This window comes from Hippocampus bargibanti, linkage group LG01 (genome assembly GCF_051943395.1).
Source record: "Hippocampus bargibanti isolate YZ-2025 linkage group LG01, ASM5194339v1, whole genome shotgun sequence".
In the NCBI taxonomy this organism is placed as follows: Eukaryota; Metazoa; Chordata; class Actinopteri; order Syngnathiformes; family Syngnathidae; genus Hippocampus; species Hippocampus bargibanti.
In genome coordinates, this window is record NC_142734.1 from 34,166,234 (window position 1) to 34,190,386 (window position 24,153).

The window sequence follows — 24,153 nt, forward strand, 5'->3', positions numbered from 1 at the left end:
TGATAACTCCAGAAACATATATATAATTCTCATTTATTTGTATATAAAAATCAAAAATCACGTTCACACTTCAATGTAAAAGAAAATAAACATATTACTGATTTCCTATGAGATAGTCAACAATAGACATGTATGAAAAGTAAAAAAAAAATGTGACAGTTGCTGACACTAAGACAATTACTCACTATACCAAATAATGTCATTGTAAACAAACTACTATTGGATGAGACTGCTCAATTAAAGTCGGGCTCTTACTTTCATAAATTAATCCCTTTAACTTTCTCAGATCATTTTGAAGTAGTTTTGGGAGATTTTAAGTTATTTTTATTGGTGTTTTGCATTTGACTAAAAATATCAGCCTGCGTGTTTTGGGTATTTTAGATGCTATATAACGTTTTTCCAATGTCAGTTAGGAAACAAAAAATGGTGTCGGTTGTCCTTTAAAATGCCATTTTTGCCATAAATCGGGTTAGGAAATTATCTGGTTTTAGGTGCTTATCCACACCCCAAGTAGCCCTGGAGGGACAGTGTGCCCCAACATATAAGTTTTCCATTCCTGATTTTGGCACTATTTTAATACATTTTACACACAGATTCATTCTGTGGAGGCTTATGAAACACAAGCAGGAATGCTTACAAGCCGCACTGGAGTGTGATCCAAGAGCCTGGCGTGTTGGAATGGATACTGAACGCTGGGTAAACGGCCTCTTTAAAAGCAACCTTGAAAGTGTAGAGATGCTCCTTTTGCTCTTTAATGTTATGGAACATTAAAGTGCCTTCCTCATAGTCCAAAGCCACTTCAATCTTCAAGGGCTGCGTCTTCATTTCACGCAGGACTACGTTTGACGAAGACTTGCACACAGTCAGTTTGCCGCTTTTCCACTGGAGCCGCCAGGACACCGAGTTGTGACCCAGTCGACTGTGGTCGCCGCGGCGCGGGATGCTCCTGTAACACACCCCAAGCGACCACATGCTCTCAGGGCCCACTTCCACCACCCAAACATGCGAGCCACTGGAAAAGCCTTGGTTGCACATGACTTGCGGGGCACTGGTAAAACGCTCCTTGTGCTCGACGTACGGCTGCTTGGTGTCGCTGCACTTGGCCGTGCGTAGATCGTTGCTCAGTTGCAAGCTGGGGTGGGCCGTGCACGAATTGAAGGTGAGCTCGAGAGGATTAAAGAGGATGCAAAGGAACTCGGCAAGGCGGATGATTTCGGCTCGGAAGGCCACACTTCGAAGACCTTCCTGCATTTGCTTGGTGTTGAGTGGAGCTTTTGTGGGGATGTTGCAGGAAATTGAGACGGTGGCAGCCTTCCTTACCTTCTCTTCTATCAGTATAAACCTAGGGGGGGAAATGAGTGGGAAATCATCATAAACTCTCCAAAAGACAAAGAAACTTTTTTTTTTAGAGAAGTTGAATCAAGATTTTGTTTGATCGGTGATATGATTTCACAATCATGTCCATTTTGGATATTTGACTGATGTGAATTGACAAAGCGAATGTACAATTGTAACATCGTTAAAATAACTCATAAAACTAAATCCTAAATCCTTCACTAAACCGATATGGTGGTGTGAGGTTCAATTTGGATCGTTCTTACAACAGACTGCTTAGGCAACATAGGATTAGTTATGCTGATGAAGTGATACCGGGGCAAATAGGGCAATCAGGCCAGTCGTCTGTCAGGACAATAGGAGCAATCAGTGGAGCCGCAGGGAGTAGTCCTCTGCTCCCCCCAACCTGAGAGCAGGGATCTATCATAGCAGAGTCCGGCAATGCCACGTCTGGACAGTAGGGATATATATAGGGCCGAAACTACCACTAAGACTTTAGTTCGCTGAAGAAGCATTTTGGATCAGAAGCGAAACATCCGACACCTTCAAAGAAGTACAGATGACGGCCGAAGAAACCTTTTCATCGATGGACCACTCCTGTACGACTGAGAGCTTACACAGACGTATCGTTAAAATGAATACAAGTTCATATTCACTGGTTTATGAAGCTGTACGAGTCCATCATATTGAGGGCCTCAGTTGCACTTTGCTGGGCCTCCACGAGCAGCTTCTGTTGCTCCTCCAGCGCACCCACGCCTGCCTGCCAGCTGTTTCGACGTTGACTTTGCTCCTCGTCCAGCAGCTTCTGCAATCTCTCACGGTACCTGAAAACATCATTCAAATGAAGCGAAACTGATCGAGTGCCAGCCGGTGGAACACAACGATAGGATGATGTGGCGGCATTCAAAATGTACAGGATTGTTTCCAAATGAGCCTAGTGTTAACGCTAAGGGTGCCTTTGTTATGCTAGCCTTATTTATGCTAGCCCTTAGGCTAAAGTAAGTATTTGAATCCTGGGATCGCTTACAAGGGAGAATGTTTTCAAAGGAATTTCTGAAAGTTCAAGTTTGGTGAAGAAATCCATTTTACAATTCCAAATTACTCTTGACATACTGTATTGGCCGTTTTTTAATCCATTCAAGACACACTCATTCTCTAAAATAGTGGTTCACAACCTGTTAGCCTTGTGTTCCCCCAAACCTACTTTCCTTCAACGAGTACCTACTACAATTTAAGAATTCCCGTCCAAAAAACAAGTCACTAAAAATTCTGGAAGCGCCAAGGTTATAGTATCCCTTTTTGTTTCATTGGCAGCCATATTTTTAAATGGTCAGTCAAGAATCAAATTGGCACACTCAATCAAGCACCTAAACCGCCTGACCAGAAATGGTGCCAAGCCCTTGCAGGGGAAAGGAGAAAATATTAACTCATTCGCTGCTATTCCCGAATTTTTTTGTTTGTTTTCTTGTGGGGGGTGCCAATAAAGCGCTGCTCAGACCTCTGGCAATGTTTTTATCCTTTCACGAGGTGGCAGCATTTGCCTTTTGTCCATATTAGTGCTTTGTTACAGCTTCATCTGTTGTTAAAGCGCTATATCAATCGATGTATGTATTGTATTTTGTACAGCCGCCCGCATTTCAAGCTCATCTAACTCCCGAACCATATAACTTAGGAATTAAATCTTTTTGTCTGATGAAAGAAGAGAGTCTAAGGCACAGGTGTCAAAGTCAAGGCCCGCGGGCCAAATCCGGCCCGACACATCATTTTTTTCGGCCCGCGAAAGCAAATCAAACTTGTTAAATTCCATGATGATTGCTAAAATCTGAGCCAAAATTTCATATTTTTGGATGTCAACCACCATAAAAGTCATTATTCTTGACTTCAGATTTGAAAACGAGTTATTCATTAATTTGCTGTGTGTGTCACATCTCGTCGCCGTCCTGGGCGCGCCCCGCCCCTCCTGTCTCTCCTCCGCTGCTCCCTGGAGACGGCCCCTCCCATCATCACGCACCTGGGTTCCCACAGCTGTTTGTCATTCCCGTGATTGTGCCTTCTGACTATATCTACCGATTGCGCTATCCAGTCTCCGTCGGAATATTTCGGAAGTCACCCCCATTACTACCTTGCTGTCAGGTTCGCTATTTCTTCCATTGCCTTTACGCACATTCCCCACCTTATGAGTTTGTTGTTTTGCATGCGTGTTTCAGTAAAAGACTTTACCCTGATCTCTGTCTCGCCGTTGCATTTCGGATCCAAGCCTTCCCTCCTTCCCTCGCCACTCGAGCCCGGCGTCCTTGCCTCGAGTAGCGTAACATAATATTCCGACCACCCATGGATCCCGCCGGCGAAGACAGATTCCTCACCGCCCTCTCCATGCAAGCGGAGCGTTCGAGCCAGATGGCGCAAGTCATCACGGAACTCCGCCAGATCACCACCTCGCTGGCTCAACGATTCGAGACGGTCGAGGAACGTCTGGCAGCCCTCACAATTCGGTCCTCCCCGTCCGCGGGTGGGCACCCGCTCCCGCTACCCAACCCCTCTCGCTACGCAGGCGAAACCGGGCGTTGCGCGCAATTTCTCATGCAATGCGCGCTCGTGTTTGAACAACTGCCGCAAGCCTACGCTAGCGATGAGGCTAAGGTAGCTTTTATCACCAGCCTGCTCAGGGGAGACGCCGAGACGTGGGTGCTGGCCATCAGGGAGTCTCGACCGGAGCTGTGCACCTCCTACCCGGACTTCGTGGCAGAGATTCGCCGGGTATTCCACCATCCAGTCACGGAAGTTGAGGTAGAAGGAAGACTCCTCGACTGCGTCCAGGGGTCCCGCTCGGCTGCAGAGTACTCCGTCGCCTTCCGGATTCAGGCCGCTGGCAGCGGCTACGACGACCGAGCGTTGAGGGGGGTGTTTCGTCGCGGGCTTAACTCCGATCTCAAGGACGAACTGGCTACACGCGACGCTGGCACCACCTTCGACGACTTGGTCAACATAGTCATCGGCCTTGATCACCGCCTTCAGGAGCGACGGAGGGAGCTGAGCGGTCGGCTGCCCGACGAGCCACGAACCCGGTCCTCGAGAACCAACGCCGGCAGCGAGCGCGTGCGACGTCGGGAGATTTCCCCCGAACCCATGCTGATTGGTGGGGGGAACGACCGCATCGAACCCGGGGCTCGCCGCACCCAAGGCCCCCAACCAAAGACCTCCGGCACATGCAAGTCCCTGTCGAAGAAACGACCTAGGCGACCGCGGGAGGCAAAACCCCCTACCCCCGTAACGCGATTGGAGCTGGAAAGTGAATTGACTGGGCCTTCCAGCTCCCAAACAGTGCGGGCATTAGTGGACTCGGGGGCCGACGGGTGCATTATCGATCCCGAGTTGGCAGACTCATTGGGCTGCCAACTTATCGACCTCCTGCCCCCCAAGGAGTTCGTGGACCTGGACGGAGGACTATTAGCGCGAGTCACGCACATCACGGCCCCGCTCAAACTTCGGGTAGCGGGGAACCATGTGGAGCACCGCCAATTTTTAGTCATGCCCTCCCGGAATGCTCCATTGGTATTGGGTCTTCCCTGGCTCAATACCCACGACCCATCCATCTCCTGGGAGGGTCCCACCATTCAGGGCTGGAGCCCCTACTGCTACGCCAACTGCCTACGGTCGGCTACGGCAGGGCAAGATCCCTCCCGCGTTGGCCCGCCCGAGGCCATCTGCCTCAAGGGTGTGCCACAATGTTACCATGACCTGCGGGAGGTGTTCAGCAAGGACAGAGCCCAATCCCTGCCACCCCACCGACCGTATGACTGTGCCATTGACTTGCAGCCAGGGGCTCCATTACCGGACTCCAGACTTTACCACATTTCACAACCGGAACGGGAAGCCCTGAGCACTTACATAGACTCCTCTCTAGCGGCGGGACTCATTCGCCCGTCGCGTTCCCCGCTGGGCGCAGGGTTTTTCTTTATCGAGAAGAAGGACGGATCCCTGCGCCCATGCGTTGACTACCGGGGCCTGAACGACATCACCATCCGTAACAGATACCCTCTCCCCCTCATGGATTCGGCCTTCGCACCCCTTCAGTCCGCCACCATGTTTTCTAAATTAGACCTTCGCAGCGCCTACCATTTGGTCCGTATCCGTGAGGGGGATGAATGGAAAACAGCATTCAAGACACCTTTAGGGCACTTCGAATACCTGGTGATGCCGTTCGGGCTCACGAACGCGCCCGCCGTTTTCCAAAATCTGATAAATGATGTGCTCAGGGACTTCCTCAATGTTTTCGTTTTTGTTTACCTAGATGACATTCTTATTTTTTCCCGCTCTGCAGAAGAACATCGGCAACACGTCCGACGGGTCCTGGCGCGGCTCCTGCAAAACCGGCTCTACGTGAAGGCAGAGAAGTGCGACTTCCACGTCCGCTCTCTGTCGTTCCTGGGGTTTGTCGTGGAGCAGGGGCAGCTCAGGGCCGACCCCGCCAAAACCAAAGCGGTGGTGGAATGGCCGACCCCTAAGACGCGCAAGCAGCTTCAGCGGTTTTTGGGGTTTGCCAACTTCTACCGCCGCTTCATTCGCGGGTATAGTCAGAAGGCACTTCCCCTCACTAACCTCACGTCCACCAAGCTCCCTTTCAGGTGGACTCCCGATGCTGAGGGGGCATTCAACCGCCTCCGTCGTGCCTTCACCAACCCCCCTGTCCTGCGTCATCCCGACCCCGAGCTTCCGTTCACGGTCGAGGTTGACGCATCCGAGTCCGGAGTAGGGGCCGTCCTTTCCCAGCGCTCTCCCACCGACCAGAAGCTACGCCCATGCGCCTTCTTCTCCCGCCGGCTCAGCCCCGCCGAGGCCAATTATGACGTCGGCAATCGGGAACTGCTGGCGGTCGTCCTGGCCCTGCAGGAATGGAGACACTGGCTTGAGGGAGCTAAACACCCCTTCACCGTCTACACGGATCACAAGAACCTGGCGGCCATCCGGTCTGCCAAGAGACTTAACTCGCGACAGGCCCGATGGTCACTCTTCCTCACCCGGTTTAACTTTTCTCTCACCTACTGCCCAGGGTCACAGAACACCAAGCCCGATGCCCTATCCCGCATCCATGAGCCGGCAGAAAGGGAGGAGACCACCACCAACATCCTGCCGGCCCAACGCATCCTGGGTGCCCTGAGGTGGGAGGTTGAGAGAAAAGTTCAGCAAGCCCTGGGGACGACTCCCATCCCCAGGGGCTGTCCTAAGGATCGCCTGTTCGTCCCCGCCCCTCTTCGCACGGAGGTGCTCGTCTGGGGGCACACCTCCAAGATTGCCTGTCACCCGGGGGTCAACAGGACGATCCAACTCATCGCCCAACGGTTCTGGTGGCCGGGGTTCCGAAGGGACATCACCAGCTTCGTGAAGGCCTGCCCGACCTGTGCTTGTGGGAAAGCTTCCCACCAGCCCCCGGCAGGACTCCTCCAACCGCTACCGGTGCCGTCCAGACCCTGGTCTCACATCTCCGTCGACTTCGTGACAGGCCTCCCCCCCTCCCGTGGCAAGACGGTCGTCCTCACCGTTGTGGACCGATTCTCCAAGTCGGCCCACTTCGTCCCGTTAACCAGGTTGCCGTCCGCCATCGAGACGGCTCAACTCCTGGTTAACCACGTCGTCCGTCTCCACGGGATTCCGACGGACATCGTGTCGGACCGGGGACCGCAGTTCGTGTCCAAGGTATGGAAGCGTTTCTGTCGGTCCCTAGGGGCGTCGGCGAGCCTGTCATCTGGATACCATCCCCAGACCAACGGACAGACGGAGAGGAAGAACCAGGACCTGGAGGCGGCCCTCCGGTGCGTGTGCCTCCACAACCCGGCGTCGTGGGCCCTGCACCTACCTTGGGTGGAGTACGCCCACAACTCCCTGGTCTCCGCAGCCACAGGTCGGTCCCCATTCATGTCCGCCTGTGGCTATCAGCCGCCCTTGTTCCCCACACAGGAGGGCCAGGTGGAGGTCCCGTCTATTGAACATCACCTCAGACGGGCCCACCGAGTCTGGAAGGAGACCAGGGACGCCCTGACACGCACCGCATCCCGGAACCAGCGGTTGGCGGACCGTCATCGGAGACAGGCACCCAACTACCAGGTCGGGCAGGAGGTGTGGCTGTCCACGAGGGACCTTCGGCTGGCAGGGTCTTCAGCCAAGCTGGGCCCACGCTTTACGGGTCCCTTCCCCATCGAGGCCATCCTCAGCCCGGTCTCGGTGAGGCTCCGGCTGCCACCCACCATGAGGATCCACCCCGTCTTTCACGTTTCCCTCCTCAAGCCAGTGGAAACCAGCTCCTTAGCCCCCACGCCCACCCCCCCACCTCCCCCCCGGATGTTGGCCGACGGACCGGTCTACACCGTGCGGGAGATACTGGACTCCAGGCGCATGGGCAGAGGAGTGCAGTACCTGGTCGACTGGGAGGGCTATGGACCGGAGGAACGACAGTGGGTCCCACGTGCCTGGATCCTCGACCCATCTCTCATCCGGGCGTTCCATGCGGCTCACCCTTCCAAACCTGGTGGGCCGCCAAGAGGCGTCCGTTGAGGGGGGGGCACTGTCACATCTCGTCGCCGTCCTGGGCGCGCCCCGCCCCTCCTGTCTCTCCTCCGCTGCTCCCTGGAGACGGCCCCTCCCATCATCACGCACCTGGGTTCCCACAGCTGTTTGTCATTCCCGTGATTGTGCCTTCTGACTATATCTACCGATTGCGCTATCCAGTCTCCGTCGGAATATTTCGGAAGTCACCCCCATTACTACCTTGCTGTCAGGTTCGCTATTTCTTCCATTGCCTTTACGCACATTCCCCACCTTATGAGTTTGTTGTTTTGCATGCGTGTTTCAGTAAAAGACTTTACCCTGATCTCTGTCTCGCCGTTGCATTTCGGATCCAAGCCTTCCCTCCTTCCCTCGCCACTCGAGCCCGGCGTCCTTGCCTCGAGTAGCGTAACAGTGTGCTTTATATGTAATATTTGAAGGGATTTAAACATTCTAATGGGTTCCCCAAATTCATAACGGCCCTCGAGAGGAAACCATAACTACAATGTGGCCCTCGGCAAAAAATGACTTTGACACCCCTGGTCTAAGGTATCTTACCCTGTAATTAATGTTGATTTAGTCCTAAAACTCAATATTCTGTGGGTCCTGCAATTTGAGTGAAAATGACAAAAACCCTGGCACTAAAGCGGACAAATGTTATCACATCGCCTGGAATTGAATGAGTTAATAATAATAAAAATAATAAGTATAATTATTTTTATCAATATCTATCATTAAACTATTTATAGCATTAATATCTTGTTGGACGGCATGTGCACCTTAAGTAAGTACAGTAAAGTCTCGTTATATCGATATCGGATATATCGATAGTCCCTGTTATATCGATACTATTTCTATGCACGCACGGAGAAAATTACATGCAAACGGGGTCGGATATATCGATAGTCCTGGTTATATCGATATTTTTTCGGACTCCCTTGAATATCGATATAACGAGACTTTACTGTATTAATAAAATAACAAGCACCTGAAAAAATATCAAAACATACATTTTTTGGTTGTAAAATTGCTAATAATATAATATTTTCTGAACTTATCAAAATATCATAAATTATAAAGCGCACCTTTAATGAATTTAAAACAGTTTGTGCTGATTTGATTGAAGGTGACCAGGTTGTCATTGTGGGGAAAAAATAACCTCAGTGAAATGAAATGCAGACAAACAACGTATGATTCCAACAACTGCCTGGTACATTAACAGGCAAAGATTTTGATCTGTAACCGTCACTCCCTGATCTTGCTCTTCAAGTTTGAAGACCTGACATTCGTGTGAAAACAATTGTTCTGATTATAAAACATATCATATTTGGAACGGCCTTGGGGTGAAATAACAGATCCCACTCAAACCCCAAATGTATTGTAGTCCTTTTTTCTGATGCATTATTCAGATTATTAGTAGTATTGGTATTATTGCTATTACTGCTATTACTGATATTACTGATATTACTGCTATTATTGCTATTATTGATATTAGTATAGTTATTCTTCTTATTATTATTTTCATTTATTAGTCGTAATATTGTATAAAAAGATGGCGTGCAAGGGAATTTTCATAAAAAAAAATCTGCCAACTTGTAGACTGATGAAAATCAAAACAAAAGAAAGATGTGCGTTGTTTTTCAAAACCTTCCAAATGTGACCTGCATGGACTGAATGTCAACCGTAGTGTTATGAAAAAGCCGAAACTTTGAAAAACAGGTTATCCACATTGTCAACCTGTATGCACTTGATCCAGATCACAAATCACAAAGTAGGTTAATCCATTCATTTGACAAAATCTTTTCATGCAGAGATTTGCCTACAGCACCGAGCTGCAGGACATATTTGCACTGCCGTGAGAGATTAGCCATCAGATACAACTCAGATTCAGATTATTTTATTCCTGTTTGACTATTGAATCAAGATTGATGAACTCTGTTGTAATGTATTGGGGGGAAAAAACTGTCCACTTTAGCAAACCAACAGCAAATATAGGCTTGTGCGGTTTATTTATTTGGTTGTGTATTAATATATTTATGTATGAATTTATTTATTTATGTATTTATTTAGTTATTTATTGTATATATAGTTATTTATATATTTATGTATTTACTTGTCTGTTTGTTTTGTATTTATTCGTGTTCTTTTATTGATGTTTGTATGTATGTATGTATGTATGTATGTATGTATGTATGTATGTATGTATGTATGTATGTATGCTTTTATGTGTTTAATTATTTATTTGATTGATTGATTGATTGATTATTTGTCTGCTTACCCTTCAACAAGTCTCGCCATGACTTCCACCGTTGTGACAGCCTTGTGAACCAATTTGTCTCCAACAGCTTCAGAAAGGCCCTGCTGCTCCTTCACCTTCTCGACCAGGAAGTCAGTCATCTTTAGCCTATTAGAAACCACCTGCATACGCACATTTAGCAACACAAATAAGCCTATGATTAAATGATGTCACTAATCCTTCGTCTCATCACATACTGATAGCATGACTTACCCAGAAATACATTATAACAGTATAAGAATCTTCAAAATGAAGAACTTTATTGCCAACTACAGTATGTAGAACACACAAGGAATTTGTTTACGGTTAAACACGCTGCACTATATAGACTATAAACACTACATTTTTTCCATATGTCCAAATCCCCTCTTCAGAAAATTAGATTTTTGAGTTATGGTTAATTTGTCCCTCTTGACAATCTGTCATGCTAGCGCTATAGCATATCATTGCAATGACCAAATAATTACATTGTTACAACATTTTCTAAGGTAAATGTTTTCATTCCTCATTTACTTTGTAGCGCGATTAAGTGTGTATGTTTATTTGAGAGATTATTTCATAATTTCATAAAGTGTTAGTCAAACACAGTGGATATACAGAGCAAATGAGATAAGACACATTCACGTTCATGCCAGGTAATTAAAACCCTTGTTTTTGGTCGGAGTGGCCCAGAGACATTTTACATCGTGACTCATATGTCACCGGTGAGTCTGTTATTTGCTTTTCATTCATTTCAACAAATAGTGGGACATATGGTTGATTTTAAATTACCTTTAAAGGACAACCGACATTACTTTTTTGTTCCCTAACTGACATCAGAAAAACGTTTTCACAGCATCTAAAATGCCCAAAACACGCAGTATGATATTTTAGTCAAATGCAAAACACCAATACAAATGACTCAAAGTGTCTATAAAGTACTTCAATTTGAAAGCAGAAGTGGCCAGTTTCAGAAGGTCCCGCCCCCTTGTTCGTGGTGTCACGCCAAGACGTCTTGCCTTGCTCGAGAATCAAAACAATGGCTTCAGATTCAGAAAAGATGCTTTCTTGTTCCTCATCCAGTTCTGAAGAGGAAAGCATACGTGTTTGCAATCGATTAAAGAATTTATTCCGGTTATTTTGATGCATCTGGAGAGAAATGTAGTGACAAACTCTTTAGTACTCACAGTACCCAAAAAAGGCAGAAGACGGCGACAAAGCTCTGTGGAAATTGTCTCCTGTGAGGTTTTGTCAGCGAATGTCAAATACACTGTAGAAGTCTTGATGCAACACACAAGGATTCACCATCGCGTTATTTATGTGTTTTCCTTCACCATCAACACGGATCAACACGAAGTTTCCAGACCAAACAAAGTACTGCAAAATGCATTGACGTGATGGAAGGACTGCTACAAGGTGTCCTTTTTTCGGTGAGAGGCGTTCCTTCCGTGACGTGACGTGAGGACTTGTCACCAACTCAAAAACAAGACTTCCGGAATATTCAGCGTGTCTTAAAACGTAAAATATAGTTATATGCGGTGGAATCTTTGTAAAATACGCTCAGTAGAAGTCATTTGAAGCCATTTTACAAATTATGGACGCAACTTGTCCGGAGACGTCGGTTGTCCTTTAAATTGTGATCATATAAACTGCTTTTTATATTATCATTTTTTTTTTATTATTTTAAAACAAATTTACGTTTCACACACAGCTCAATGATGATGAACCAAATAACACCGATTGTGTGTTTGGAGAGAGGGAAGCACTCTGCATTGGTGACCTAATGACTCAAGAATGTAACAACGTGACAAAAATGAACCTTACCTTGCTGCGGACCTCGAGGGCATGCCTCATCTCCCCTTCAGCAACGCTGAAGGTGAGAAGGTCATGGTTGTGGTGGAGCCCTTCCACGAAACACTTGGAACACAGCAAAGCCATGTCGGTGGAGCAAAAGTACACCAGGGGACAATGGTGGATGTCACACTCCTTCCTCATGTGTGACTCCTGGTCCACGGGGTTCTCGTACAGCTTGTCTGTCTTTTGCTGGTTCTCCGGTTCAATGGTTGATGTGGATGCTATGTAGCCGTTGATGATGCTGCTTAGTTTAAAGTTCTTCTGCAGGGATTGAACACCCTGAAACTCCAGGCGACATTCCGGACATTGCATGATCTTATCGGCGTTATCGATGGTCTGCATGATGCAAACCTGGCAGTAGTTGTGGCCGCAAGGGAGAACCACGGGGTCCAAGTAGAGCTGAAGGCAGATCGGACAACTGAGTTCCTCTCGCATGGAAAAACTCATGATGCAAAGGAGTGGGATGGAGTCACTTCCTAATATTTGTTCATATATCCTCGAGTGCCGTTTTTAGTCTTTGTAAAAGCTACTGGGACTGTCGCGATCGGCTGCCGGCTGTGTTCTAAGAGATACAGGTAAGACTGCGAGTTAGTCCAACAAGAAAATGAGAAAGTCAATACCTCTTTGTTTTCATTTGATGGGGCAGCGCATGCACAAGCGCACCAAGAAAAACAACATTCCTTTCTCGCGCTACAGGAAATCCAAATACACTATGGGGGTTGTTTGTGGTAAAAATATGAAGAAAAAAAGCAGGTCAAGGCTCCTTTAACACTGTTTTTTGTTGTTGAAATTTTTTGATAACAATTACAAAAGGAAAACATGGTCACATTGAGCTCCACTTGATCCGTGAAAAATAGGGCCGGCAACCTTTTAGAGTTGTCTGCCCTGGTGTACGGTAACTTTTTCTCATGAGCGGTTCAGACACTGGTATCAAGAAAGTTATTCTCCTCAATCCTATAATGCAGGGGTGTCAAAGTAATTTTTTGCCGCGGGCCACATTGTAGTTATGGTTTCCTCTCGAGGGCCGTTATGAATTTGGGGAACCCATTAGAATGTTTAAATCCCTTCAAATATTACATCTAGAGCACACAGCAAATTAATGAATAACTCGTTTTCAAATCTGAAGTCAAGAATAATGACTTTTATTGTGGTTGACATCCAAAAAATATGAAATTTTGGCTCAGATTTTAGCAATCATAATGGACTTTAACAAGTTTGATTTGCTTTCGCGGGCCGAAAAAAATGATGTGACGGGCCGGATTTGGCCCGCGGGCCTTGACTTTGACACCTGTGCTATAATGTTAGCTCAATGGCTTTTGTAGTTCGACACCGGTTAAGTCACATGTTGCTCAGAAGTGAGCCAACGAACGGTAAATGCGGGAACCTGCTTGCATACACACATTTAAAACGCACGCACCAGATGACTCGTGTTGAGAGTAAACACGGGATGCAGAAACCCTTGGTGTTTTCACAATGAAAGCCTGTCAGGAGTCACTGTCAGCTCAGGTGACTGTAAAATATAAAAATAGGGGTACAGTTAGCGTCACATGAGGTTCAAACAACTACTAGGTCAATTATATGATATTAACAAAGGCCCCAACAGTTTGACAAGGCTATGGTGTCTGTTGTTGTAAGAGTACAGTACACAAATAAATAAATAAACAAACAAATAAATAAATAAAAATAACACCTTTTTGGTGATGCGGATCATACAAGATTTCAACTGTCGATATGTTCTTTGATACATATGGTCAGTTGCTCCTCTTAACTCATTCACTGCCAGACGTGAAAATCTGTGTCCACTCCAGTGTCAGGGTTTTTGTCATAGTCACTTGAATTCCAGGACCCACAAAATATTGAGTTTTAGGACTACATAAACATTCAATGCAGCTTAAGAATCCTTCGACTCTCTTCTTTTATCAGGAAATAATAAGTTATTTCCGAAATTATATAGATCTGGAGTTATATGAGCTTGAAATGAGGGCGGCTGTCCAAAATACAATGCAATACATACATATTGGTTTATATAGCACTTTAACGGCAGCTCAAGCTGGAACAAAGCACTAAACTGGAAAAAAGGAAATGATGCCCCCTTGTGGAAAGGAAAAATATTTCCAGAGTCCATGGCAAGCGCTTTATCGGCACCCAAACAAGAAAAAAACTAAACCCGAACAAATTTGGTATTGGCGCGCTATGTTATATTTGCAATTTCCAAATAAATTAGTGAATGGCAGTGAATGAGTTAATGAATATTTGACAAACAGATGTTTTTGTACTTTTATCGCGATACGCCTTTCATATTAGAAGATAATTCATCTACTGCCCCAAAAAAATGCTGTGCCGTCAGTGGGTTGTCAAAAGTGGCTTCTTCTCTTGTGGTGGACTCGCGCCATTTTGGGGTTGACTCACGATCTTTGATAGGAGTTTTTCCAGTGACTCACGAGCGTGCATATCCAAAAGAAAACTATTTTCATTGTGGGGAACAAACTTTCCTTGTTGATGATTTGTGAAAAATCATATCTGACTTTTATCTTGCAGGGTTGTGTTTGGTGGGAAGCGTACGCTCGTCACGCAGAGTTTTGGACAGTAAAGTCCACGTTGGAAGCATTTCACAGGTCGGTTCTGGATGAAAGCAAACATAAAGCCTTTTTTTTCCGAAGTGTCTGATTGGACCTCAGTGTTGCGGTGCGGGGCGAACGCCAACTCTTTCCTCCCTCTGGGCCTATGATTAAAGAATAGAATAAAACACACCATTGTGTTTGCCTTGTTGCTTCTACCAGCGCGCTCAAGACGTATTTAATACTGTTACTCCATCCTGCTGGAATGTTACATGTTTAAAAACATCATAGAGCGGCTATACTTGATAGAAAAATTCAATGACCTAGTCGATGTTGAACCGGGGGAGGGGGAAGCGGCAGCTAGCAAGTATGTGGAAGGGGGGGAGGGGTGCCGACGACATGTTTAGGAGGAAATCTGGAACCAATATACTCGGGGAAGCTTCCACAGCGAGGAGAAAACGTCATTGAGGTTTGATTTGGTTGGCTGTACGAGACACCTTGTTCCTTTGATCACCGTGGCCAATAGTTTAGGGTTCCTGATGTACTGCGCGAAAAAAAAAGTAGACCCGCACACCAATCAGTGATTCAGATGGGCGGACCGCCGAACATTTCGTGGTCTCCTCCCTTTTAAGTCAGATTCAAATTTCTGTTGAATCACATGCGGCTCAGGCAGCGGCGGGACAAGATGACCAACGTGGTGATGACTGGCTCGCCTTACAGTCGTTTGGATGAAAGAGCATGGCGGTAAAACGTAAATGAAGACTGGAGTTTTCCCTATTTTGTGACAACTCAGCTGTTTCTGTAGATCAACCTGAGAAGAAAACACTCCATCGAGAGGAGGACTTGGAAGGATCCCAAAAGGAAGTTAAGTATGAGAGACGAAGAGCAAACAAGTGCAGATCATCCGGTGGGTGCGGAGTTTTCCAGTGAAGAGAACATCGGAAAACCACCCACAAACACTTGTCCTGTCCTTGTGGCAACACCTGGTTTCCGTAGGCGGAAACGCCACACAGGTTCACCTGAAACGGGCGACGCCACCACAGTCACATCAATCAACGAGAAGCTTGGAGACGACATCCAGAATGACACTCGGACCGGACTGAAAAAGCTCAAAAGGAGTCCTGAACATTTGCCGTCTTCGTCCCTTTCTCCGATATCTGGTCCAAGTCCTGGAGGGTCGTCACCCCTTGAGGACCTTAATGGTCAGCGCGTGATCGCCAACATCCGAGAGCGCCAGCGAACGCAATCCCTGAACGAAGCCTTCGCCTCGTTACGTAAAATCATCCCAACCCTCCCTTCGGACAAACTGAGCAAAATTCAGACTCTTAAACTGGCATCCCGCTACATCGACTTCCTGTATCAGGTTCTGCAGAGTGACGAGATTGATTCAAAGCTGAGCGGCTGTAACTACCTGGCCCACGAGAGGCTAAGTTATGCCTTTTCTGTCTGGAGGATGGAGGGGGCCTGGTCCACCATGTCTGCCAGTCACTAGACTCGTCTTTAACAAAACAATATTCTCATCTCGCGTGATTGAAAATGGGTCAGCCATTTTGATGTACAAGGCTCAGGTTACATCATTGGTTTGACTCACTGATGAGGCAACAAAACTGTGACTCTTAAGGAGAACATTTCTTTCGGAACATCTGACTTTTAAAGCTACATACTCATTTGTTCGTTTTTTTAGCCATTGAGTCGTCTCGTGGGGACTTTTTGCTTTGGTTGTTGCCTTGAAACAAGCATCCCCGAATTCCAATCGTTCTCAGAATGTGACCACTTTTTGAACAACTCCGAAATGATGTCTAACCATTGCACTGAACTGAAGTGGCATCCCATATTCGACCTTCAGCATCATCCCGAGGACCACAACAATCACCACCATACACGTAGGTATGCATCCTTGTTGTCTTTTATTTGTTTATTTTTACACGTCATCCTGTTCAGGATTGCGGCTGGCTAACTTGGAAGACTGATGAGTCACCTGTCAATCAGAAAAAAATGGCAGCGTAAACGCTAGAATCTACGTGCATTTTTTTTATGCTTATTATGAAGTCGGACCAAAAAAACATTGCTTCCTGCCAGTCTTCAGTCTCTTCTCAAAACAAACGCCTCCGTTTATTCTCATGCCAAAGAAACCCTCACAACCACCAAATTCTTTCCCCTCGTTTGGCTCTCAATGTGCTTGCTTTGCACACAAAAAAAGATACAGCTGACGACAAGAACTAATGAAAATAAACAGCTTTATAAAAAAGTGATGAATCATATGTGGTGCCATCAAAGCCCATGCGGGAATTCTCCCGCTGGGCTCCTATAGACCAATGAGAGTGATGGAGGAGGTGAGAGCTGATTTATGTAGCGCACATGCATAGGTGTAACCCCCTGTCCTCCACCAGCAGCCGTAACTTCCCCTTTTTCTCAACACACACACATTCCTTATATGTCCCAATGTTGATTTACCGGATGAAAAAGTATTTTTAAAAAGCCTCTTTTAAAAAAAATACAGATTTTTGACCAGTCAGCCTTTTTTTGTGGAGAACGAGCCAGGACACTTTGTCATAATCACTCACAAAAATGACCTTGTAATGTTCACGTCAAACAAATCATAATAAAGTTTAGGACCACTGAAAACAATCAGTGGAGCCGCAGGTAATAGTCCTCTGCTCCCCCCCAACCTGAGAGCAGGGACCTATCATAGCAGAGTCCGGCACCGCCATGTCTGGATAGGGATATATATATATATATGTATGTAGGGCCGAAACTACCAGTAAGACTTTAGTTTGCGAAGAAGCATCATGGATAAGAAGCCAAACGTCCGACACCTTCAAAGAAGTACAGATGACGGCTGAAGAAACTTTCTCATCGATTATCATGACAATTTATTCATGGATATTTTTGTCTTTATTTATTTATGTGTTTATTTCTGCAATTATTAATTTATTTTAGTATTTATTTACTTATTTATTTATTTGTATGCTCATTTATTTATGTATTTATTTGTTTATTTTAAGAGTTTATTGAGAAAAAAAACGTTTTTTTTTTCTGTTTGAAAAAATTTCAATGATACTCCGTTTCATGAAAAAGCGGTACAAGAAATAACCCCATTGACCTTTATGTCATTCCAGTTGCTCCAAAAAGGACTCATTTGTTGCCACCCCGTGTCTGCCGTGCTTGTCATGAGGACTTTGGATTGCCAATTTCAAGTATGAGGTGACTGTTGATTATCACAAACTGGAGAACTGAAGAGCGTGCAGCTAAAACGAGATTTCCAACAGATGACAAAAAAGGATTAACCTTTTTCAGGGACGGCAGTTACTACAGTGGACAGCTTCCTGTGTTATCAGGTTACAGGGTGCATGAAAGGTTAAAGGACAACCGACGTCACAACCACAAGTTGTGTCCCTAATTTGGAAAATCGCTTCAAATGACTTCTACTGAGCGTATTTTACAAAGATTCCACCGCATATAGCTATATTTTCCGTTTTAAGACTCGCGCTGAATACTCCGGAAGTCTTGTTTTTGAGTTGGTGACGAGTCCTCACCCTACGTCACTGAAGGAACACCCCTGACCAGAAAAACGACACATTGTAGCAGTCCTTCCATCACGTCAATGCATTTTGCTGTACTTGTTTGGTCTGAAAACTTTGTGTTGCAGCAAAAAGAGGCAGAAGAGGGCGACAAAGCTCCATGTAAGGAATTAATCAGCCTGTGGAAACGGGCTGATTAATTCCTTACACGGAGCTTTGTCGCCATTTTCTGCCTCTTTTTTGGTGCTACATTGCCCCCCACATTGCCTCAAAATGGCACGGAATACATTATTTAATCAATTGCAAACATTTATGCTTTCCTCTTCAGAACTATTTGAATCATATTCATAACTGGATGAGCAACAAGTAAGCATCTCCTCCGAATCTGAAGCCATTGTTTTGATTCTCGAGCAAGGCAAGACGTCTTGGCGTGATCTCACGAACAAGGGGGCGGGACCTTCTGAAACTGGCGACTTCCGGGTTCATTTTTTTGCAGATTTTGGACACTTTAAGTCATTTTTATTGGTGTTTTGCATTTGACGAAAAATATCATACTGCGTCTTTTGGGTATTTTAGATGATATGAAACGTTTTTCTGATGTCAGTTAGGAAACAAAAAAAGTGATGTCGGTTGTCCTTTAATAAGGCATTTTGCTGATTGCTGACATATCAGCACATACTGGACGTCATTCAAAATCCAAGTGTCCCGACAATAAAGTTGATCTAAAAATGTTATTGGCTTATTTTGTTCCAGCCGTGATGATGTTGCAAGTCGCTTTTAATTCAGGCACCCCACCCTCTTTGTCTCCAGCCTCTTGTTAAACGCTGTCTCACAGTCCTCTCTCCCCCGTTTCCCGTTTAATGAGGTCTGCACGCCTTCCTCCGCCTGGTCAGTCAGGAACACTTCATACTGCCAAAAGAACGAATTTTAAAGCGCAATTAAAAGCGCCGGGGGTATTTACAGGCCGGTTGGAGACTGAAAGGACACCCGGGCATTTTAACTTTCACAGGCTCTATATGGTCAGCAGAATTGAGTTCTTTGGATGAAACATTTGTTTGCTGAGGGGTCAGTTTGAGGTAGACGAGTGTGTTGCTTCACAATTCTCAGGTTTTGGTTCGAATCTTACCTTCAGTTTTCCCATGTGTGGTTCAGATCTTGTCCCTCCCTGTGCTTGTGCTTGATGTCAGCGCTCCCCAACCTTTATCTCCCCACGGATTTTCAGGGACCGGCCGTTCAGGTGTGACTGATAGATCCAACACAAGAAGAATATGATATGACCCCGCATGAAAAGCTATATGGCCACAACACACTTCTTCGATTTGTGGTGGTAACGTTTAAACGTACCTTGAAAATATGATATGCAGCAAATGCAAAAAAAAATGTGTCGGTTGTCCGTTAAGATTCCAAAATGAATAAAACATTTTCCGAAATGAAGAAAATGGAAGTCATGAAAGTTATGTATTCTTTGTTTGCGGCCGGGTACCAAACAACCCACGGGCCAGTACCGGTCCACGGCCTGAGGTTGGAGATTGTGCTTTACCTGACTGACACAGTATCTCACACACAGTAACTATGTATCTCACACACAGTAACTACCAAATAGCTAATTTGGCAAATGTTATTGACAAATTTTTACGCTGGTCAATCTTCTGTGAATAAAACCAGATTTGATACATTTGCTTTCCAAAAGTATTTCTTTTTAATCAAGAGGAAAAGACTAAAGTACAAAATAGAAAATCTTTCTATACATACAAATGGTAAGAAATCTGATGAAAATACAACACATACAGTTAGAAGTCATTAGGGAAGAAGAGCATAAAATCTATTTCAACAGTATTACTGCAAGTCCAGTTAGTTAAAAGTTACCAATACGTATATACCTACTGAATGCAACAAGGCACACAGCTGATGTGTATTTTGGTCTTGAAGATTCTATTTACAGTGTATTTCTTAAAAAGAAAAGTACACATGACATTGGTGAAAGAGGCAGTTAAGAAGAATTGGGGGGGGGGTTATTTTGACCTCTGCATAAGACAACTAAAATGCCACTGGGACTATTATGATAATAGATCACACAACAGTACTGAAATCACACACACACGCACGCACACACACAAAGATATACACTAATATACTTTGAGGACACCACATGCAAATTGGTTTGAATGTCTGTGGAATTTAGAGCCCGCGAGAGCATTTTATCCCAAAGTGGAACTGGAAAAACAAATAAAACCTCAGATGAACTGAACCAATAAATGCTCATAATATCCCATATAAGAATAATAAACATGTTTTTTTTTCTTCCCATAAATTTGCCATCCTAAAATGAACCCTGGTAGGGAAATGGCTTCAGAGCTTTGGCTTGACCTGGATTCTCACTTCACATTTTGAGTGACACCATTTTTGAAAATACCTTGAATTGAATATCTTGATATTAGGAATTAGACCTCGTTCCAAATATAGATGTCCATCTAGAATGCTACGTTTGAGATGTGTCCTTCACTAAATCCTCATGACAAGTGTTGTTCACACATCTGCGTTGTCACTATTTGGTACTCTGCTGGTTGCAGAGATAGTGCAAGAGAAAGAAAGAGAGCGAGAGAGAGGGAGGCAGAGAGAGAGGGAGGCAGAGAGAGAGAGAGAGAGAGAGAGAGAGAGAGAGAGAGAGAGAGAGAGAGAGAGAGAGAGAGAGAGAGAGAGAGAGAGAGAGAGAGAGAGAGAGAGAGAGAGAGAGAGAGAGAATTACACACACACATTTCTGTTTCAATTGTTTTGTGAGGTCCAGATAACTCCAGATAAGGAGTGAGGACCACCGTTGCTGCTAAATTTAGAGAAAAACTCGTGTTACATTTGAAGACTAAATGTCACCCCATTTCCCACTTCAACTTCTTTAAAAACAAAGAAATAAAAAGTGGACTTGGAATAACAGCAGGAGTGAGGTTTCTGAATGGGTACATTCAAAGTCCTCACCCCTGTATGAATTTGGTTAAAATATGGTTTTACTTTTTGTGGTATGAACTTTTTCCTCTCATTAAACACACTCGCACATAAACACACACACAGTGCGTAAAAAGTGTGTGTATCCAAGTGAAATGAAAATACACACCAAAAAATCATTTTGGGTGAATTTGTGAGGACCTTTCTTAAACTTCAACTGATGCATATGTAGACCCTCTTGAAGCCTTTAGAATGAAAAACTTGCAGGGACCAGCCAAAAGGTCCTCCGTTTTCAAAAATGTCCTCACTATTTACGGTAGAAAATATTAGTGGGCCTCACAAGACTAGTTATACAAACACACAGACAAACACTCGGGATGTCCAGATCATCAGAGTCATGTTCCGATATCTTGGCATTGAATAAATATGTAAATAAAAGAAAAAAAAAAATGTAAATTTGCGACATACATATTTTTGTTTCTCCAATTTGGAAGCAATTGATATATTCTATGAAGGAAAAAACAAGAATTCTACCAGAGGGTTTTCTATTATACAGTACTTTCGCTCCATACTGAATTTAGCTAAGACACCATTCTCTCCACAAAAGACAACACATTGCCATAATAATAATGGCTGGAGTGGTTACGCTCATTAAGAGGGTTAGGACAGAAATTTTCAAAACATGCAAAAAAAAAGTCCGATTTATACAGTGCTTTGCATTTTTTTTGGGGGGGGGGGTGGGGGGACACAACACGACTAAATTCTCTTCTGAGATAAAACTGAGCTACATTGGACCAAACAAAAGAGAATACTATTGTCAAATATAAATGTGGACATCAGTCTACGAGGTACGTATCCCCTTACCGTATCCACAGGCTTCTAAGTACAAAGTAGACGGGGCAAACTTAACGAAGAGGTTATTCACAATTCTGTCATTGTGAAATTTCCGGATCTTAACATAGATGAGGCGAAAATAGAGTTTAAAATTGCAACTGGCAGAGGCACCGGTGAGCTATGGGAACTCCCTTGGGTGAGCGTTCATCTGCCCAAAAACAACACTGGTAATAGAAATGAACAGAGAGTTGTTAGCCAATAAAATGACATTTAATAAATACTTAATTCTGACTTTGGGAAATGTGAAGAAAAAAAAAACGTTTTTTTTATATGCCCATCCCCTGTATACATTCTCGTCCTTAATGTCGTTCCTATGACACCCTTATTTCCAAAAGATTTAAAGGACAACCGACACCATTTTTTTGTTTCCTAACTGACATCAGAAAAACGTTTTATAGCATCTAAAATACCTACAACACGCAGGCTGATATTTTTTGAATTAATCAGCCCGTTTCCACAGGCTGATTAATTCCTTACATGGAGCTTTGTCGCCCTCTTCTGCCTCTTTTTGGTCCGACATGAAGTTTTTTTCGTTCAGGGGCGTTCCTTCAGTGACGCAGGGTGAGGACTCGTCACCAACTCAAAAACAAGACTTCCTGAATATTCAGCGCGAGTCTTAAAACTGAAAATATAGCTATATGCGGTGGAATCTTTGTAAAATACACTCAGTAGAAGTTATTTGAAGTGATTTTACAAATTATGGACACAACTTGTCCGGGGCGTCGGTTGTCCTTTAAGGCAGTTGTACTTGAGTGACGTATTCAAGTACAAAACTATTGCCACTATTTCGAAAAAGGTCCGCTTCTGGTTGCGCAGTGGAATGGGAAACGCCAAAACCAAAAAACAATTGTGCTACATTAATCAAAGAAAATACCGCTTGACTTCATTGGATTTTGAGTTCAACGATATTTGGGTCCGCGGAGCGATAATAGGAGGTCATAAGACATTGCGAGTGAAAGATAAATGCGTCTGTAGCATTTCAAAATATCTTTTAAGAGAGTCGGCGCGTTGTTTTTACCCAGCCGGTGGAATTTCTTACACTTCACATTCAGGAATGAACAGTGCAATGGAGCGACAAGGACTTTTGCCCTTTTTCTTTCGACAAAATCATGATGTCGTTAGTGCGTCTGTGTAAGATCTCAGTCGTACAGGAATGGTCCATCGATGAAAAGGATTCTTCAGCCGTCATCTGTATTTCCTTGAAGGTGTCGGACATTTCACTTCTTATCCAAGAAGCTGAAGTTTGCGGACTAAGCTTCTTGGATAAGAAGTGAAACGTCCGACACCTTCAACGAAGTACAGATGACGGCTGAAGAAACCTTTTCATCGATGTCATTAGTGGTTAACCTGCTGTCATGATATGATTACAACATTTCCCAATTGTTGTTTTCTTTTTTTTAATCTTCCGTAGTCATTCTTTCGTGCGTCTACACGTGTGCACGCAATGGCCCTGATGTCAGTCATTCAATGTTTTTTTTTTTTTTGGGAAGAAAAAGGGATTGCGGGGGGGTTGAAGTGGCACGAAGGGGGCAGGAATGCAAAGGCCTCCGATGGATGCAGCCCTCGGTCTGAACATTAAGGCAAACTTGAGGCACGTCGTGCTTGACGGAGAAACGTGAATGCTGCGTATGGGTGTGCGTTCAACAGAGCTGTTGTGCTGTATCAAAAAGGCACAATTCATTGTCAGTCAAGTTCATTAAAAAAAAAAAAATAGAAAAAACGTCTTGTATTGCTCTTTGGTGAGGTTTCACAAGGTTACCGCTGAGTGGCTCTCAGCATTGAGGTGCTTTTACCACGTAGGTGTTTCTGCGTGGCCAGAAGGCAAGACAGATGAATAAATGAATGGATGGATGGTCGCTTGCCCGCCCCTCAACCACCCCCGCCGCCCACTTTCATGCTCGTGAGCGGCGCTGGAGATCCAGTGCTTCACAAGTGGGGCCAGCCTAGTTTCTGAAGGTAAGTTGAATGAGGGCATTTGGTCACATGGAGTCGGTGTCATGTTCCATTGGCTCATCTGGAAGGCTGCGAGAAAGACAGAAAAATGGAGGTCAGTCAAGACAAGGAGGCGTTTCCCATTACTTTGTAGGCGACGTCAAGCAAGAACAAATGAAAGAAGCAATTTGCAGGGGGAGAGATGCCAAGGTGTGGACCCCACCCTCACACTTGCTGCCTTTTTTTCACAGTGTTTTAAAGTTATCAGTGAATCATCCCTGAGTTTTCACAACGAGGCGTTGGGTAT

General features: G+C 44.9%; 3 protein-coding genes across 6 annotated transcripts in view; 1 reads left to right on the forward strand and 2 right to left on the reverse strand.

Annotated features, from left to right (window-relative positions):
• Positions 1-78: 78 nt before the first annotated feature.
• On the reverse strand, positions 79-12,618 carry LOC148904007 (E3 ubiquitin-protein ligase TRIM39-like). Its single transcript, XM_089012597.1, has 4 exons — positions 11,975-12,618; positions 10,154-10,293; positions 1,992-2,159; positions 79-1,342 (listed from the first exon to the last, which is right to left on the reverse strand). The coding sequence occupies exons 1-4, from the start codon at positions 12,449-12,451 to the stop codon at positions 634-636; spliced, it is 1,494 nt and encodes a 497-aa protein (XP_088868723.1). The 5' UTR covers positions 12,452-12,618; the 3' UTR covers positions 79-633.
• A 2,332-nt stretch (positions 12,619-14,950) lies between these two features.
• LOC148904008 (twist-related protein-like) lies at positions 14,951-18,817 on the forward strand. 2 transcript variants are annotated; one of them, XM_089012601.1, is made up of 2 exons: positions 14,951-16,449; positions 17,682-18,817. In XM_089012601.1, exon 1 carries the CDS (start codon positions 15,434-15,436, stop codon positions 16,052-16,054), a length of 621 nt encoding a protein of 206 aa, XP_088868727.1. In that variant the 5' UTR covers positions 14,951-15,433; the 3' UTR covers positions 16,055-16,449; positions 17,682-18,817. The 2 variants fall into 2 exon arrangements, with proteins under 2 accessions (XP_088868727.1, XP_088868732.1); XM_089012606.1 differs by having other exon boundaries at positions 14,951-16,445.
• Positions 18,818-20,932: 2,115 nt separating this feature from the next.
• hdac7a (histone deacetylase 7a) overlaps positions 20,933-24,153 on the reverse strand; it is a 60,093-nt gene continuing 56,872 nt past the window's right edge. For all 3 annotated transcript variants that reach the window (XM_089012569.1, XM_089012576.1, XM_089012586.1), the window contains one exon: positions 20,933-23,936. In XM_089012569.1, coding sequence (XP_088868695.1) covers positions 23,894-23,936 — 43 coding nt within the window. In that variant the 3' untranslated portion in view covers positions 20,933-23,893. The remainder of the gene's footprint in view (positions 23,937-24,153) is intronic.

What these genes read in the sequence shown, in the direction of transcription:
- LOC148904007 (XM_089012597.1), bottom strand. Translation starts at nt 12,451, where the DNA reads ATGAGTTTTTCCATGCGAGAGGAACTCAGTTGTCCGATCTGCCTTCAG. An exon ending in ATGGCGAGACTTGTTGAAGG is followed by an intron (nt 2,160 to 10,153) that starts GTAAGCAGACAA and finishes TGATGTTTTCAG; the next exon opens with GTACCGTGAGAGATTGCAGA. An exon ending in TCGTACAGCTTCATAAACCA is followed by an intron (nt 1,343 to 1,991) that starts GTGAATATGAAC and finishes TTCCCCCCCTAG; the next exon opens with GTTTATACTGATAGAAGAGA.
- LOC148904008 (XM_089012601.1), top strand. Translation starts at nt 15,434, where the DNA reads ATGAGAGACGAAGAGCAAACAAGTGCAGATCATCCGGTGGGTGCGGAG.